This window comes from Rattus norvegicus, chromosome 12 (assembly GCF_021556685.1).
Source record: "Rattus norvegicus strain SHRSP/BbbUtx chromosome 12, alternate assembly SHRSP_T2T, whole genome shotgun sequence".
NCBI classification, from domain to species: Eukaryota; Metazoa; Chordata; class Mammalia; order Rodentia; family Muridae; genus Rattus; species Rattus norvegicus.
This window is the reverse complement of record NC_141545.1, coordinates 39,645,603-39,663,342: the sequence shown is the minus strand read 5'-3', so window position 1 is coordinate 39,663,342 and position 17,740 is coordinate 39,645,603. Positions and strand designations below refer to the sequence as shown.

Here is a 17,740-nt window from a genome sequence, read left to right as displayed (position 1 = left end):
TATAAGGGGTTTAGCCTGGTACCTGGCAAATAGGTTTTCAGTATCAGCTGTCGTCGTTACTCTACTGGTATTTTGGCAAAGAAGCTTTTTCATTGATTGGTATTAGATAAAAGCATGGCTAATCTCTTAGTGGCGAAGGCAGCCTTGTCCAACTCTGAAATGTTGAGTGGATGTCAACACAGCGAGGAATGAGCAATGGGAAAGAAAGTGTCCTTCTGAGTCCTCAGAGAGCTTCACCTAACCTGGGAGATAGACAGTCAGGTGTCTAACTCAAGACAGCATTTCCTATCTTAGGTAGCTGGTACGTCATCTCAAAAAAACAAAGACTTGGAGAGATGGCTGGGTTCCCAACAAAAGACTAAAGAAACCTATTTTGTGGCTATTGACTAGTCTCAAGGAGGCAAGACTCGATTTGTTCCAGTTTTCCCCCTACAGGTGTAAAGACCCAACGAGAGGAAGGGGAGGGACAACTGATCTTTCCTTTGTCTGGGGAGAAGGTAAGAAGGTATTTAAGTCAAGCTAAGTGTGTATTTGTTTTGTATTTGATCTGTCAGAATTAGGGGGAGGGTGTGTTTGGGAGAGCTGGAGTTTTTGCCAGGAGACAGGGACAGGTGTGCAAGGGGCACGAAGGATGCAGGGTCTTGGGGTTCAGGGAGTCCCGGGGGAACCAGAAGGGTGCTGGTTAAGGCGTCCTGGGGGACTGGAAGGGTGCAGCAGGGCACAGCGTCCTGGGTGACAGAGGGTTGTATAGCAAGGTGTCCTGGGAGTCCTAGGAGACCACGGCGCCCTAGGGTTGATCAGGGGATGCAGTGGGCGGGGCACGCCGGGAGTCCTGGGGACCCGGCGGGGGCGAGGGGCGGAGCGTTCGAAGCCGGAGAGGGCGGGGCGTCGGTTGGACAGCCGGAGTGACTGGCGGGAGGGGCAGCGGCTCCTCCCCGTGCGGCGCGGCGCGCGGCCTCTGGGTGCCTAGGCTCGAGCCGGTCGGTGACGCCTCATTCGCGCGGAGCCGGGCCGGGACAGGGTCGGCGGCAGCATGAACAGCATCAAGAATGTGCCGGCGCGGGTGCTGAGCCGCAGGCCGGGCCATAGCCTAGAGGCCGAGCGCGAGCAGTTCGACAAGACGCAGGCGAGCGCGGGCACGGGCACGGGCAGGGCGGGCGGGCGGTGGTGGTGGCGGCGGCGGCGGCCCTCGGTGCGCTCGGCCCTGCGTGAACGGTTGCGGGCTCCGCGGCCCGGGCGGCGCAGGTGACCGGAAGCCGCGCAACAGCCCGGCTGGGCTCGGGGATGCGGACGCGGCCCAGGTGCGCACGGCCGCGCGGGGCCCGGGGCGCCCTCAGCTCCCTGCCGCCTTCCCAGGGAAGCTCCTGGCTCCCTTCGCTCCCGAGCCGTTTCCGCGGCCAGACAGTATCTTATTATCTGCTGGGTGAAAAGTTTCACGTATGTCGCCAGACTTGTTTGCCCGCGCGGGGGCCCACTTATAAATAGGCTGCCACCCCCTTGTTAAACACCGGCGCCTGACAGACGGAAACTTCCCAGGCTCCTTCCTGCGCTCCCACGCGCCTCTCTCCCAGGAGAGGGCCCGACCTGAGACGGTGGCGTGGAAAATTAAATAATGGCTCTGATGAGCATTCATTCATGCATGGGTTCTGGGGACCCACTGTGCAGGTGTTGCTTTGGGTTCTTTTTTTTTTTTTTTTTTTTTTGTCTTTTAAAGATGGGTCTCATGTAGCCCACGCTATCCTCAAAATCCTCATCTTCCTGTTTGCACCTCCTAATTGCTGATAATATAGACGTCCACCAACACGTCTGTCTCCCTCCTTTTTGTTTTACAAACTCTGCCCTGTTCTTAAGGCTTGGGTGGACTAGTGGGGGTGGGGAACGGGGGCTGTCACTACTTATTTGTTAGACTAAGTCAGCCAAGACCGAAATGGCTGCTTTTTTTTTTTTAAGCTTTAGCAATAAAGGAAGCCAAAGACTCCTCCCACCTGTATCTGAAGCAGGTTGGGGACATTTGCATTTGTGGGTGCCGCTGGTGAGTTCCTTCCCCTTTGGTCAGAGCAGAGAGCAAGGACTCCTGCAGTTGCTTTCAAAACAAGTTAGCACAAGCAGTCTCTACTAGCTTTCGTTTTGAAATAACAAAATGCGAGGTCTAACCTTTGTGCTCCTGATGGGTAGAGAAAGAGATAGACTTCAGGACGAAGGGGCTCAGAGCGTGCCAAGTGCCAGTACCAACCTAGCCGCAAATGATTAATTTATCTGTGTGATCTCCATCTGGTCCTGCCTGGATCACCCACCATAAAATCAAACATGGCGTTTGATGTGAAGTCATTAATACATAATTAATTGTGCTAGTAAACTCGAAGAGCCTAGAGAAAAAATACAGTTGGCAGGGGAGAATCTGGTTGTTGTCAAGAGCTTGATTTATTCAATGAGTTTTAGAATCTCCCCCTCTGCCCCCCTGCTTTTAAGCAGGTGCAGAGAAAGCTCTGATAGCTGCAGGAAGAGGAAATGGGATTTTAAAGGTCAAGTTCATTGATCTCCTGCTTAAATGATTATGTCAAGGGCAATCTTCCTGAATGTCAAAGGGACAGTCTCTGATACAGGACCACATGTGTTTTGGTAGTTGGTTTGTAAATAAGGTAATTCTTTTGACTTGTCTTGCCCACTTTTAAAACTCCTACCATGTTTATTTATTTATCATGTGTATGTGTGGAAGTTAGAGGACAGCTTACAGGAGTTCTCCCCTTTCCCCATATTAGTTCCAGCAATCAAACCCAGGTTGTCAGGTAAGTCGGCAGGCGCCTTTGCCTGCTGAGCCATCTTGCCTGCCCTCCCTGAGGTTTTGAGGGATGAAAAGGGTCATTCATGAAACATAACTGAGGAGTCTCACAGGACTCGCCCACTCCAGAGCAACTTTTTCATAGAAGAGAGAGTTTGAAGCCAGCATCTAGGTATGCCTGTCTTCACAGTGACTTAGTGAGGGACCTAAGAACATAGTTTTGCAAGTAGTTAATATTTAATTAGATCATTCCCAGAAATATCTAGCAAGCTGCCAGGCAGACTCCTTGCAAGAAAGTCCTAGAGAGCCCTGGTTTACTGCCTCCGTGTCTCCTTTGGGACAGAAAATAGCACATCCAGTCCTGGGACCTGCCTCCCTTTGGAACACACCTCCTGCCTTGACATTGATGGTGGCAGGCTGGTGTCCGTGGAGTAGCTTAGATTTGAGGTCCTCGAAGCTTGCCAGCCTCTCCTCTTGGGCTCCTGGGGCCAGGAGGAAGAGGAATGCTTACATGTTTGCTCTGTGGACAGGACACGCCCTGTTTTGCAGAGAGCTCTGTGGTTACCTCTCAGGAGTGTGGAGGGAGGCAGTCATGCTTCCTTCTGGCAGCTGGCGCTTCAATTATGAGCTTCTGACCCCAGTGGCGTGCGAGACAGTGTCCCAGAGGCAGTCCGTCCTGCCCCGTGACTTTAGTCCCTTCGTTGATAAGACCCCTTTTCAAATTGATTATAAAATGCTACACGACTCATTGTACCTGTATTCGGAATACTATACCTTTGGGAAAAAAGACATCGTGGCTTCATGGATCACACTTGTGGACAGGGTAGACCTGAGCTCACATCTGTGTTCACCTTGTGGTGGGCAGGTTACTCAATTGTAGAGCCTGCTTCTTTTGCAGAAAACAGGGATAGTTCTGTGTTTCTGGAAGAGTGTACTCTGAGGTACTGTGAGGTAGGTTGAGTCATGTCCCTGCAAGGATGACCACAGCCTAACTCTAAGTGTGTTATTTGCGTAATTCAGATTGCAGATGGAATCAAGTTGCTCATCCATGGACCTCGAGGTGGGAGGTTTTAATGAGTCACCAGGTGGGCCCTGCATAACAGGGTCCCTAAATGTAGATGAGGGAAGCAGAGAGGCAAGTGGTTACAATGAGTGGAGGTGAAACCCCACTGGCCACGGGGCAGATGCTAAGGAGCCAACACTAAGGAATAACGCCATCCTTCATAAGCTGAGAACAAGGGAACAGATTTCTGCCCAAGGAAACCCAGCCCTACAGTTCTTAGCGCCTCAGTGCCCATCCCAGGGGCTGGGAGTGGAGTCCAGTGGCTGCCTGAACCCTCGAATTTGCTCCCCAGATCACGTAAACCCATCATGGTGGCACACACCTGTAATCCCAGGATTTGGGAGCAGAGGCAAGAACTTGGAAGTTCAAAGCCATCCTTAGCTACAAGGCCAGCATGGGCAATAAAACATCCCAAGCTTGTGGCCCACAGGAAGAACTGTAAGACGTATCAGTGCTGTTTTAGAGCACTAAAACTAGCCATTTGTTACAGCAGCAACAGGGGATAATACACCCAACCCAGTACACATAAGTAGTGTGCAGCATATAGTAGGGTCTCAGCGAACAGTTGGCCTACCATTCTTCACTCCCTCGACCCGCAAAGTTCAAAATCTAGGACCTCTATTAAAGAGGTCAGCCATCTTTGAAGCACACTGTGCAGCTAGAAGCCATGAACATACCGATTGTATCTTCCTTTCTTTTTTTTTTCGGAGCTGGGGACCGAACCCAGGGCCTTGCGCTCGCTAGGCAAGCGCTCTACCACTGAGCTAAATCCCCAACCCCTGTACCCCTGTATCTTCCTTTCTGTGGGAAAGCACAGTTGCCCTTTTTGTTGCTTCTCTGAGCCTCTGATTTACCCACAACATGCAGAGACAGAGGGGAGGGACCTTCTCTCAGGTCAGGCCAAGAGAAACCCTTTAATCATAGGGCTGGGTTAAACCCAGGCCAGCATGGGCTTCAGAGGTGAAAGGGTGAGCCAGCCCTGGGGCAGCAGCAGGTGGGAATACTTCTTCCTGTTCTCAGGTCAGTAACACAGGTGGGCACCCCCCCCCCCCAGGAGCCAGGCCCTTGTAAAGGTGAACATTTATTACCAGTCCTGACCTCTGGATACAGTAGCACAGCCACGAGGTGGGGAAGTGGGGCCACATGTGTAACATTCAGATCATCTACTGGCTCCTAGAAAAAGCAAACAGGCAGGTGAAGTTAATTCCGATTGTATCTTTGACCTCATCAGCATGTCTTTGAATAAATCCCTCTCACCACTGGAGCACTGTTAAGTATGAGCCGGATAGTTCTCGTTTTTTTTTGCTTCTCCGAGGAGTCTCCACCTTGGGGACGTTCAGCAGCTGCCTGTGGACAGTGCAGGTGTGAGCAGTGCAGACCTCAGGCAGATGGCAATTTGGTTGGGGCAGAGCCCCAGGCGTTGGTTTTGTGTGGAATTTCCTCAGCCAGGTGGTTCTCAGGACCTACCTACGTATCAGAGGCAGCCACAGGAGCACGCAGGTGTCCGCAACCTGCCCTAGTCTCTGGTCTGAGAGCAGTCTGCTTATAGCTCAGGGCGTGTCTCCTGGAGGCTCAGCATCAGAGTGCTTGCCTCCATGGAAGAAACTCCAGTTTGATTCCAAGCACTGCAAAGGGGCAAGAGTATAATTATAACATGTTACCGCATGCTTGCACGCTCAAAATATTGACAATAATAGGAAAAACTCCCCAGCCCCAGAGTTGGAGAAGAGCCCTAACCCCCAACTCTGCCTAGCTGTTATCTCAGAATTCTTGAGGGCTGATGTGGTCTGTCCTGCCTCCACTGTGTCCCCAGGAGCAGGCATAGGCCTGTGTCACAACAGCTGGCTGGATGACAGGAGGCAAAGCCGAGGTCCCTGTCAGAAAGGGAAGAATAGTCTGGGCTCACACACTTCCGAAGCTACCCTTAAGGAGGATTGGGGCCTGACTCCTAGGATGCCAGAATTCTGATGTCTCCTCTTCCAGATCACTGGTTGTCCAGGCTGGGGTGGAACTGGGCTGCCCATGCTTCACCTCCTTCCTGCCTTTGCTTCTGTGCACCTGTGGGACACACTGATGACATCCCTTGACCTAGTCCTGCAGAATTGGGGTACACAGTAGAAGGGGGAAAGTCACCTTTGTACCCCCATGGGGAGGGAAGTGCCAGCTAAGGCAAGTGTACTGAGCAGTTAGGAACCTGGGTCAGGCCTGGCTCTGTTGTTGCCCTGTGCCTCAGTTTCCCACCCCACCTCCCTTTTTTCTATACAGGGTTTCTGTGTATTCCTGCCGGTCCTAGAACTCACTCTGTAGACTAGGCTGGCCTCAAACTCAGAGATCTGCCTGCCTCTGCCTCCTGAGTGCTGGAGGCATATGTCACTACCACCTGTTCCAGTTTCCCGATTTTCGAGGCAGTAATAATAACATGGCCCTGGCCCAGGAGGGTAGCTGTAGGTATTTGCAGGGGTGTTAGTGGTTAGACTGCAGAAAAGCAGGCAGGACTGAAGGAGATATAGAAGGTGTTCCCATGTCCTGAGTATAGACAGCCGTGGAGAGGGACAGCCGAGCCAGGCTGCTGCACTAAGGAGCAGAGCTGGGCGGAGCATCTGGAGGGTGGCCCACTGGGCACCGTCCCTTCGAGGACGAGTGTCAGGTGGACACCTCCCGTACACTACCCAGCTCACGTCTGGTGATGTGGTCTGCCATCGGGATTCCAGGGAGTATGGGGTAGAGGCACCTTAGCACTCCCTGCAGACCTGACCCTTCTAAATGGGGAAGACGCTCCTTCCTGACCCAGCTCTGAGGCCACTGTCCAGCCATGCTGTACAGGAGCCTGTGAATGAAACCCAGCCCAGCCGGCCACTTGATCCCAGCAGCTGGGTCCTGACCGTGAGTGGAAACCCTGTGGGGTAGCGTGACGGCCTGATTGGCAAGGGACCGGGAAACTCAGCTGGCTAACCTGATGCCTGGCAGGCCTGCTGTACTGGTCGGCTGTGCTCCCCCTTCTCCACCTGGGAACCCCTATTTATTTCAGGGATGCCTGGATTATCACTTGGTAGATGATGGCCTCGAGCGTCCTGTGCCCAAGCTTTTCTTCCCGTATCTCCCTGCTTCTGATGGCAGCGCGCACTGTGTCTTTAGCTCTAAGTGGCCTGGCAGAAATTCTAGAGCAGCGGTTCTCCGCCCTCCTAATGCCGTCACTGTTTGATACGGTTCCTCGTGTGCTGACCCCAACCTTGTTACTTTATAACTAATTCTGCTACTGCTGTGAATTGTAATATAAATATCTGCTATGCAGAATATCTGATATGTAACCCTGTCAGAGGATCGCTTGTCCCCCGAAAGGGGTTGGGGCCCACAAGTTGAGAACTGGTGTTCTCTAGAAAGACACACCTCTAGGCTTGGACTGTGAAAACAATGGACCCCAAGAGATGGGAGTTTCCTCAGGAATCTCACACTGGAAGAAGGAAAGGGCTGGGAGCAGGAAGGGGAACTTGTGAGATCCAGTCAGGGGATCAGTGGTGGGCATCCTCATAGGGTCTGCTTAGCAGGTGAATTTAAGGGGTCACTAGATCTCTGGCCTCCTTCCCAGTGTGGCCACATTTAGTAAATCTCTGTTTCTTGTCCTTCCCTATTGATCCGCCAGTTTGACTTGGCTTCCAGAGGAAGGGTGGTAGAGTGACTCTGACACAACAGCCGGCCTGCAGGGCAGGAGGACGTGGGCAGCTGTGGGGTTGGGTATGTTTCTATCTAGGGCTTGCTGTCATTCAGATATGCCCACCTACTGTCCCCAAGGTCCTCAAGTGAGGACTGTGTGCCCTCCTTAGGGCTATACAGAAGGGCCCATAGTAAGGGCACCCTGAGAACCGGCAAGCCTTACCCTAGTTGCCATTCTCCGGCTGCCTCTCATCCTGGCCTGGATGGCCCACAGCACCATACTGGGCTGAGCCCATGGAAGACATTAGTGCCAGCAGGACTTTTTCTCCTTCTTGCTGGGTAAACATATGCCTTGAACCGCAATAGGTTCATGTGCCTGGGTGTGACTCAGTCCTCTGGCTTGTGGGACAGACAGGTCTGTGATGACATCACTAATACCTCAGGAACGAAACCACCCAGCTGCCTCCCTGTCCATCTAGATTCTGGCACAGCGGAGGTGTGACTCAGGACCGCGTGTTTCTACTCCGTATTCCACCCACAAAGTCTGGAGTTGGGGTGGCAGTGGGCTGGGCTGCGAATTTGTCAGTAGTGGCCACAGGACAGGTTCTTAGGGGTTTCATGCCGTCCTTGAGGTGTGGACTGTCACAGACTAATGCTTGCACTTCCTCAGTGGTGGGATGATGGGGACAGGAGACCCGAATGAAGAGGGATGCAGTTGGATGGACCAGGGCCAGTTGATTGCTGACTTCCTGTCTGCTGAAATGATTCAGCCTTGGGCCTCTGCGCTGCTTTGCATATGGCCCCATCTTAGCCTCCTCGGCTACAGAACTCCTGTGTTTGTGGTCATCAATGGCCTTTGAGGTAGCAAAAGTGTTTGAATGAGAGCACTCTGTCCTCCAAGCCAGTCTTTGGAATCACAGAGCAAAATAACCCACCACCCTGCCAACAGCTCTGAGCCTGGGCGTTTGGGGGACCTGTCTGTCGCTGCCAACTGCTGCTGTACAGCCTCGTGATGCCCACACAGGAGGCTTCAGTCCCTTCACTTCAGGATGATTTTAAAAATAGAAATTATTTAATAGCTACCTTAATAAATGTCTCTAGTGGCTCAGTTATTAGCTGAGGAAAGACACCGCCTGAAGTCACCAGTGCTTACGTCTTGAAAGAGCTCTTGTGCCTCAAGTGGCCCCTCTCACATGTGTCCAATAAAGACTTATTGACTGTCCTGGAAATGCTACGGAGGGGAAGATGTATAGCCACTCCCCACTGTGTAGGGAATTGGGTCCAGGACCTCTGAAAATACTGTGATCCAAAGATATGGCGTTACACATCTTTAATACTAACCCAGGAAGCAGATCTCTGAGTTCTTTGCTAGTCTGGTCTACATTGTCTCAAAACAACAAACAAATCATTACCCATGGATGTTCAAGTGCCTTGTATAAATGGTACAGGATTCACATGTGGTTCATACACAGCCACTCACATAATTTAAACCACGTTCCCACTCACTACATTATCAATTCCATACACATGAACTGTTACCCTCTGTTGCTCGGGGGATAACGAGAAGGACAAAGCCTACATGTGGGCCATCCAAATGCAGACTTTACTCTTTGAATATTTTAATTGGCATTTGGTCCAGTCGAGTGTGACATCATGGGTGGGTGTCTCAAGGATTTGGAGACCGTGTAAGTGATAAACTAACACTTCAGATGACAGACACTACAAATGGACTCAAACAGGACACAGCCAGGTACAGGGGCACACACCTTTAATACCAGCACTGGGAGGAAGCTGGGGAAGGAACTCTGAGTTCCAGGCCAGTCATAGTCAGATTCTGTCTCAAAAACAAAAGCATCCAGGATGTTTTATCTCAGGAGGCAGCTGCTCCAGTCAGGGTGGCTGTGGCAGGCCACCCGGAGGCCTGTGAGGGGGTCTGGCTCCATAAGGGCCAGGAGGCAGTTGAGGGAGGATCATAAAAATGGCATAAAGATCATAAAGGGGCTGGGGATGGAGCCGAAGGCCTCTGTATGCTAGACAGGGTCCTGTCCATATATCACCCAAGCCTGAGCTGCCAAGTCTTCACTCAGGAGGCCTGGAGTTTCCTGCTTCACAGTTGGGGAGGAGCTAAAGTTGAGGCATGGGAAGTTTCTAAAGCAGCATCTGCCTGTATGTCAGGGGCAGCCAGCTGAGGGCTCTGGGTGAGGAGGTTTGGGGGCTGCAGCCAGCCCCAGAGGTCCTGTTGGAAAAGAGCCTCTTGTCTTGGGCGTGTGGGCTCCTGGAAGAGCGCGGTGATCCTAGTCTACATTTATTCCATGCACACTGGGCTGTGGGTTGCAGAACCTGTGCGAACACTGTATGCATCGTCTGAGGCACCCTGGAGCCACCTTGCCAACCCGACCGTGGCTCCTCTGCTCCTCCGTGTGCCTGATGTCCACACCACCTAAGCCCCCTTTTGCTGGGCCACAGGTGCTGCTCTGTTCTGCATGAGGCCTTAGGGCTGATGGGACATGGCTGGATGCACAGTCTGCCTCTCAGCACACCTTCCCTCCGTGTGCTCACATTGGAAGTGTCTCCTTCCTCATCCAGACCCTCCCACTGAGACAGGACTCTCTAGGACGGCTGCTAGGAGCCCCCTGTAGGTCATGGGCCAGGGCTGTCGGCAGCATTGGTCTCCTAGGAACCCTTATTCAACCTGGTCCTGGTGTCTGTCCTGAGCTTTGGCTCCTCATGGCATCATTTCTCCCCTGAAGAGAGAAGAATGCAGTTGTCGTGGATAAGCAGGGCAGGTGCACCCTGAGGACATGGGCTCCTCTGAGCTGTTGTGAGGCCTTCTCAGAGCTCCAACCTGGGCCCAGGATGGAGGCTGCTATGGGACCCAAGGTGGGGAGGCGAAAGCCAGGTCCAGTGTCAGAGTATAGCACCAAGGCAGGGGTCTGAGCTGGGGGCTGGAGGGAGCCTCTCTCCTGGCGCCATCTCTCTAGCTGCCCTCCCAGCCAAGCCAGCCCTACATCACCTATGACTTAAATCATTCCGCAGTCCAGAATCCATGTTCTGGCTTACAGCACAGGTCCACAGTGCTTGGGGCCCAGGTAGCCTGATTTTGGTGTAGGCTAGAAGACTGCCTACATGGAAACATTTCCCTCAACCGTCCCTAGAGAGAACCAGAGCTCACAGAGAGAAGGCGCTCTGAGAGGCCGGGCTGTGCATCCGGCCATGTCCCATCAGCTCTGAGGCCTCATGCAGAACACAGCAGCACCTGCGGCCCAGCAAAAGGGGGGCTCGGGATGGTATGGACATCAGGCACAGCACACAGAGATGTGGAGGAGCCATGGTTGGGTTGGCAGAGTGGCTCTGGGGCACCTCAGAATGGGGCCTCTCCATGCCGTGCTGTTCTCTTTGAGTTGACATGGCCACAGAGGATCGGGTCCTGCTGTGATACTGGGTGCATAGGGCGGGCCTGTTCAGAGCGACACACTTAGCATGCCCTGTTCTTAGGACATTGGTCGACTGCTGAAGCATCACTGTCCTTGTCTGGAGAACTCTTGGGGTTCCTCCTGAAGACCTGATGAGATTCCCGGCCAAGCACTTGGCACAAGGATGAACTCAGTAAAACTGATGGAATTGTTGTTACTGAGACCTAGCTGCTGGCCCTAGGGCACGCTATGGGCTTTTCAAGCCTGCAGGAGTTGTGGAGTCTGTATGGAGGGTTGTATGGTGTTGTCCTTCCATGGCCCTGTGTGGCAGTGCTGCGCCTCAGCCTCTCAGCCTCTGCCCTCTGAGGGTCAACCCCTCCTGGTGCTGACACTGTCCTGTCAGACTGGTGGCTGCTGGGGCCTGGTGTGGACTCACCGCACTGCCCAGCGGTCCATCTCTACAAACGGTCACCTGCCCACTCTGTTGTGTCTGCTCACCTGCAGGTCCCCAGCACTCCCAGGCGTCTCATGGCTGCCGTGGAACTTGCTGCTGCACTTACCCTGCTTCCTCCAGAACCGTCCCCTTGCAGACTGAGAGGGTCTCTTCTCGTTTACGAAGAAGTGGGGAGACAGGGCAAGCATGGTGGTGTTAATCTCAGCACTTGAGAGACGAGACAGGTGAATCTCTGTGCGTTTAGAGCTAGCCTGCTCGATACAGTGAGCAGCCGGGGCTCATGCGAGACGCTCTCTCAGAGGGGGAAAGGTAGATAGTGATGCCTTCCATAGGGGCTCCCCAAGTGCCCTGCTCTTCACCCCTCAGTAGCATGGAAATGGCTCTTCTTGGCTTCCTGAGCAGTCAGACAGGATTTAGGGTATGATAAGCACCCACATCCTTTAGTGGTGTGGGGTCTCTCCAGCTCTGGGCTTGATCTTGAGATTGCCCTTCCATGAGGTCTCTCCTCAGAAGCCAGTAGGGATCTCCTTCTCCTTTGCCTGAGTGGAGCTGAGGCCACTCCTATGTGCCAGGAAGGCCGTGTTCAGGGCCGGGGATTCCCTCTACTTCCCCTTCACCCTGTGGCTTCCCACCTGCTAGGCGAGGGTGGGGGTGACATGGTTTCAGAACCCCAAGCGTCACTGACGTCAGACCGTGTCATACTCTAGCTTCACAAGAGAGCTGTGTTGCAGGGTCTGTCAGACATTCCACATACAGGGAGGTTCTCAAGTGCTCCTACCCCACTCTGCTCAGATGTGACCCACAGTCACCTCCCCAAGGGAAATTCACAAGGGAGGTGGGCGGGCATCACCCCTGCCTGCTGCTGCCGCCTGGGAGGATGAGCAAGGGCCAGGAGTACCCACAGACGCCTACTGTGTGAGCACTGGGCCTCCTTGTGTGGTGCTGGCCACCCCACACATCTGCCCACCCTGTACACAACGGGCCTGTGTTCCCGGGAGCCAGCCTGCGCCTGCACAGGATGGCTAGCTGACACGGTCCTATCCCTTGTGGCCAGCTCAGGGATGGGTGGCACCCTGGCCCTCCACAGAAGACCCTGCCACACTCCCTCCCGGGTCACATTCCTCAGTACCTCATGGCCTCCTTACTGCTGCACTGTGAGTGAGGCTGGGAGTAGCAGCCACACACGCCATGAGGTGACGAGAGAAAGTAACACTCCCAGCTGGACATTTGGAGAACCATAAATCCGATTAGTAGAGGGCCAAGGACAACCAGTCGTGCGGCTCACACCTTTAATCCTAGGACTTGGGAGGAAGAGGCAGGAAGATCTGGTTTCAAAGCCAACTTGGTCTATGAAGTAAGTTTCAGAACAGAGGGAACTAAGCAGAGATCCTGTCTTAGTTCAACAACAACAAGTGGGGGGCTGGGGATTTAGCTCAGTGGTAGAGCGCTTACCTAGGAAGCGCAAGGCCCTGGGTTCGGTCCCCAGCTCCGAAAAAAAAAAAAAGAACCAAAAAAAAAACAACAACAAGTGGGGCTGAGGGGGCCCAGCGTTCTGTGTGTCCTTGTGGCTCAGGTCTGGCAATGGGAAGGGCTAAGTGTTACACATTGGGGGTTTGAGAAAGCAGGGCTCTCTCAGGCATGATAATGCACACTTGTAATCCCAGCTCTTGGATCAGGAGTCCAAATTCAATCTCAGCTACACAGTGAGTTTAAACTAAGCCTCATGGCTTAGTTCATGTATCATATGAACATATATCACACACACACACACACACACACACACACACACACACATCAAAAGGGTAGGGGTTGAGGGTTATTGAGATGGCTCAGCTGGTAAGGGTAATGCCACCAAGTGTGACAACTGAGTTTGGGTCCTGGGACCCGCATGGTGGAAGGAGAACAGGCTCCCTCAGTTGTTCTTTGACTTCTACACACATGCGCACAAATTAATGTGCAGTGATTTTCAGGGGTCAGACACCAGCTACTGAGTCTACTGAGTCACGTTGAACCAAACTTGCCCACCTTGGATTATTACTCTGCTGGCCAAGGTGGCCACAGAGACCACCTGCCGTTTTCAATTCTGGGCATGCGTCTGCACATGTGATGGCGGTGCCCACGGAGACCGCTGGTCTGACCCTCCTGGAGCGGGAGTTGCAGGTGGCTCTGAGCCTCCTGACATTGCTGCTGGGGATTGGATTTGGGGTCTTTAGAAAAGCAGACAGTGCTCTTAACCCAGGAGCCATCTTCCCAGGCTCCAGGCTCTGCTGTTCTGTTTGTCTCTGCTTCAAAGTAAAGAAAAGCAGAGACTCTGCTGTAGGCTAGGGAGGCCTGGGTCTCAAAAGTTCATCATGGCCTCTTGGTAACCCTTTTCCTCAGAGGAGGAGACTTCCTTCCTGCCCATTCCCAGACTCAATACTTCAAACGTCTCAGCCCCTCCCAGGTCCTCTTCATCTGTGCCACGTGGGCAGCTCCGTCCCCTCCCTTCTTGCCAGAAATCTTTTAGGCCAGGTGGCATTCCTCATTAGAGCCATTGAGGGGTCAGGGGCATAGGTCGTGGCTTCACAGCCCAGAGATGGTACGGACACTCCTTGCTGTGAGCATGGCCTAGCCCATGTGACCCCTGCCAGGGAAAAGCTGTGCCAGGAAGCTGTGTCATGGTCACCGTAAGAACACAGCACGGAGTCCAACAGACCTGTTACTGCCCTTATTACAATGAACACAGGACACCGGATCTCTCTGAGCTTCAGTTTCCTTTAAGAAATAGGAAATCACATAGTAACTGTCTCCCAGACACCTCTGGGAGATGGGTGGCATTCTGTGATTGTCCCTCATGGCCACTGTTGTGCCGTGTCCCCTCAGCAGAGGTGAAATACCCTTGCTGTGCAGAGTGGCAGTCTCCCCACAGCTGCTGGCTGGCCGCCCTGTGTTTGTGTGGAAAGTGAGACCTGGGGGAGGCCAGGGGATGCAGGCTCAACACACATAAGAACAGGTGGTTGGCAGCCTGAGGCTCTGTGTACTGGGAAGACAGAGCTTGCCTGTTTTCCTTCAGGACCCTAGTCCAGAGGTGGGAGGGCTTAGCTACAGCTCCAGGTCCTCACATTTCAGTGAGCTTCCCACAGTGGGCCTTGTGTGTGAAAGGGGGTCAGTGCATCTCTCTTGGGCAGTGGGGGGAAGGGTCCAGCCCTGGCAGTCCTCAGATTCATGCATCTCATCAGAAAGGGACTCTGCACCCCACTAGGCCTGCTACTCTGATAGGAAAGTTGAGCCAGCCTGTTGAGCGTTGCTGAGGCAGCCACTGTTGGAATCCACTGCCCTGACCAGCTCAGGTGCTGCAGTAGGAGTGCGTGGTGGCCTTTGGGAGATAGAATAACAAAAGCTATCACACTGGCTAGCGCTTGCTGGCCTGCCGTGTCCCTAGGTGCATGCCCAGTGTATCCGTGGCTCACCTCGGTGAGTTCGCTCTGGGTCAGTTGCATGCCCCGGCCTCTGGATCTGTGCCTGACAGTCCATTCCACCCTCCTGCCTGGGGCCTGGGAAGCTCTTTCCAGTTCACAAACACTGGTGACCTGTGAAGACTCATCTGACCTCCTGCCCTTGTCCCTGCCAGTGGAGCCTCAGAGGAGTGGGTAAATGGATGGTATTTTCTGTGTGTCCTGGCCTCCTGCCTCAACAGAGGTTTACTGGAAGGTGTTGAGCTGGGGGAATGAGATGTGTCCAGTGGAGGTGAGAATTCCTTCAGTGTGAGGCTGCTCCCTTCTCAAGTGACAACCGATTGGCTGCAAGCAGGCCCTCCTTGCCCTTCCCCCATCCTCAGGGGGCCATAGCTGTCCTCTGTGGCATGAGCGGTGCCTAGGAAGTGTAGCCAGTGGTAGGGCCTCGTTTCTGCGTGGTGCTGGCTGGAATTTCAGCTGGCATTGCTGTGGGCTCTGGCAGACAGGAAGAGGGGGTGGCACTGAGGACGAGGGGCTCTGTTGGACCAGAGGGCAGATCTCTACTGTTCTCCCTGGTGTGAAACTTGGACAGAGGATGCTATGTCGGGCCCTGCCCTTACCCCGTCTTCCTGGAGTCTGGGGACTTTTCAAGGAGAATGATGTGAGGTAGATCAGACATGACTTTCTGAGCCACAGCTCAGCTTGCCTCCCTGCCTTGCCCTTCCTGAGCCTGGAGCTCTCGGTGACTTGTGACATTAGCACCAGCTGTAGGTCACGTAAGAGAAGTTTCTCCAGAGGGTGGATCAGGGAACCATGCTCTTTCTGCCCCTGCACTTGTCTTCCACCAGACTTGGTGGCCCCTTCTCCTTTGGGTTGTGTTTTCCAGACAGCTGTGGATGGGTGTCTAATCCTTCCTCTGTTATTTCTCATAGGCCATCAGTATCAGCAAAGCCATCAACAGCCAGGAGGCCCCAGTGAAGGAGAAGCATGCCCGGCGTATCCTTGTGCCCCTTGGGTCTTAGGGAGGTGTCAGGAGATTGGGCTGAGCGTGGACCTGACCCCAGGCTGTGCTGAGATGGGAGCGTGACCGGCCTAAGGTCTCCAGTTGTTGTGACCTGGGTTGAATGAGAACTTAGGAAACTGCAGAGAGTTCAAGGGCCCAGTGGGAGGAACTGTCTACAGAACACCTAACTGCCCATGTCAGTCTGTCCTACTCTTGGCCTTGACCCTCTAAGGTATCATTCTGGGCACTCACCATGAGAAAGGAGCCTTTACCTTCTGGTCCTATGCCATCGGCCTGCCGCTGCCCAGCAGCTCCATCCTCAGTTGGAAATTCTGTCACGTCCTTCACAAAGTCCTCCGAGATGGACACCCCAATGTGAGTAGTGGCCACAGCCCTGGCTCTTACAGGTTCAGAAGAGTAAAGCCTCCATGCCTCCAGCTAACAGCAGCCACAGTGTCCCTGGAAGTGTGCAGCTCTGTCCTTGTATCTGTCCCCCGAGCTGTGGACTGCACACCCTGCCCAGTGCCTGCCACCTTGTCCGTCCTGCCCTGTGCTGGGAGGGACCCCTCAGGTTCTGTGTCCTCACCCTCCTTCTCTGACTGCAGGTGCTGCATGACTGCCAGCGGTACCGGAGCAACATACGTGAGATTGGCGACTTGTGGGTAGGTATGGGGACAGTGTCCGGCAACATGATTGAGCTGAGGGCAGCATTTGGGGATTCTCTTTCCTCTTGTCCTTGGGGGTACTGTGGAGGCCGAGTACTCCTCAGTGTGAAGTTGCTGTTGAGGCCTGGTGCAGGCGGATGAGCCAACAGCTCCATAATCAAGCCCATTAGTCCTCTTGAGTTGAGACAGGTGGCAACCTCAGGCCTGTATGAAGAGCAGGGACCCCCAGGGTCCCCTAGACTTGAACCCTGAACTATAGAAGCTGTGTTACATACAGACTTGAAATTTCCAGGCATTTGCCAGGCATTTGCCTGTGTCTGGATTCACTCTAACATCCTCAGAAGTCAGAGGCCTCAGGCCCCATTCTCCAAGCTCTCCCGGGGCGCTTAGCTGAATGGATCTGGTGGAGCAGACCCAGAGGCAGAGCACTGCCCGTCCAGAGCCACTGTGCCTTATCCATGTCCTTTGATGTAAGGAAAACAGCATTCGTCACAGTGCCTGCTGCAGACAGGCCCTGCTGGCGTGGCCACACACCATGGTGGTTTTTGCAAGAGGGAGCCTGGAAGCTGTGTGGAGACCAGAATGCACCTCCCCTGTCTGCTACCAGCTCTTTAGTAAAGTGCCCCTGCTCAGAATTGGCCTGTTGCCCTGGACAAAGGGCTCTCTCTGCCTCTCACAAGCTTTTCTCTGGCAAGAGGGACAAGGACTGAGATTTAGGAGGGGACAGAGTAATGAGGTTGGCGAAGGCTCGCGGGAAGTGTTTGTTGAGTGAGTGAGTGACAGACTGATTTGTGGAAGAAAGGCCTGCTTCTTCTCTTCCCACCTCCTTTCCTCTGTCTGGGCGCCTGCTCAGTCCTTGGGATTCCTAGGTCTGCTCTTGACAGTGACCTCACACAGGGCTCCAATCCTCACAGGGCCACCTACGTGACCAGTATGGACACCTGGTGAATATCTATACCAAACTGCTGCTGACTAAAATCTCCTTCCACCTTAAGGTAGTCTCCCCGAGAAATCATGGGACTGAGGGTCTGGGGCCTCTTCTCTCTGTGACATCCTGGGGCATAGAGGGGCTTGGGTGGCACCTATCTGGTCCATCCGTGGTCTGTCCACTTGCCATGGAGGCTAGGATGGCTGACAGGAGACGGCCAGGCTATCTCGGTGTTTGCATAGATCCAGTGCAGATGCCAGCCATCTGTGCTCTGGGGGCCTTGCCTGTCTGTCAGTCATGGTCAGGGGGCCTTGTCTGTCTGTCAGTCCTGGACCCTATCAGCCCCTCAC

At 53.7% G+C, this 17,740-nt stretch overlaps 1 protein-coding gene across 11 annotated transcripts in view; it reads left to right on the top strand.

Annotated features, from left to right (window-relative positions):
* Positions 1-472: 472 nt before the first annotated feature.
* Positions 473-17,740, top strand: part of Hip1r (huntingtin interacting protein 1 related) — a 29,050-nt gene continuing 11,782 nt past the window's right edge. For 5 of the 11 annotated variants that reach the window (XM_087579426.1, XM_087579425.1, XM_087579433.1 and 2 more), the window contains exons 1-5: positions 938-1,126; positions 15,727-15,790; positions 16,030-16,172; positions 16,403-16,459; positions 17,377-17,457. In XM_087579426.1, the coding sequence (XP_087435552.1) occupies positions 1,034-1,126; positions 15,727-15,790; positions 16,030-16,172; positions 16,403-16,459; positions 17,377-17,457 (438 nt within the window). In that variant the 5' untranslated portion in view covers positions 938-1,033. 11 annotated transcript variants of the gene reach the window in all.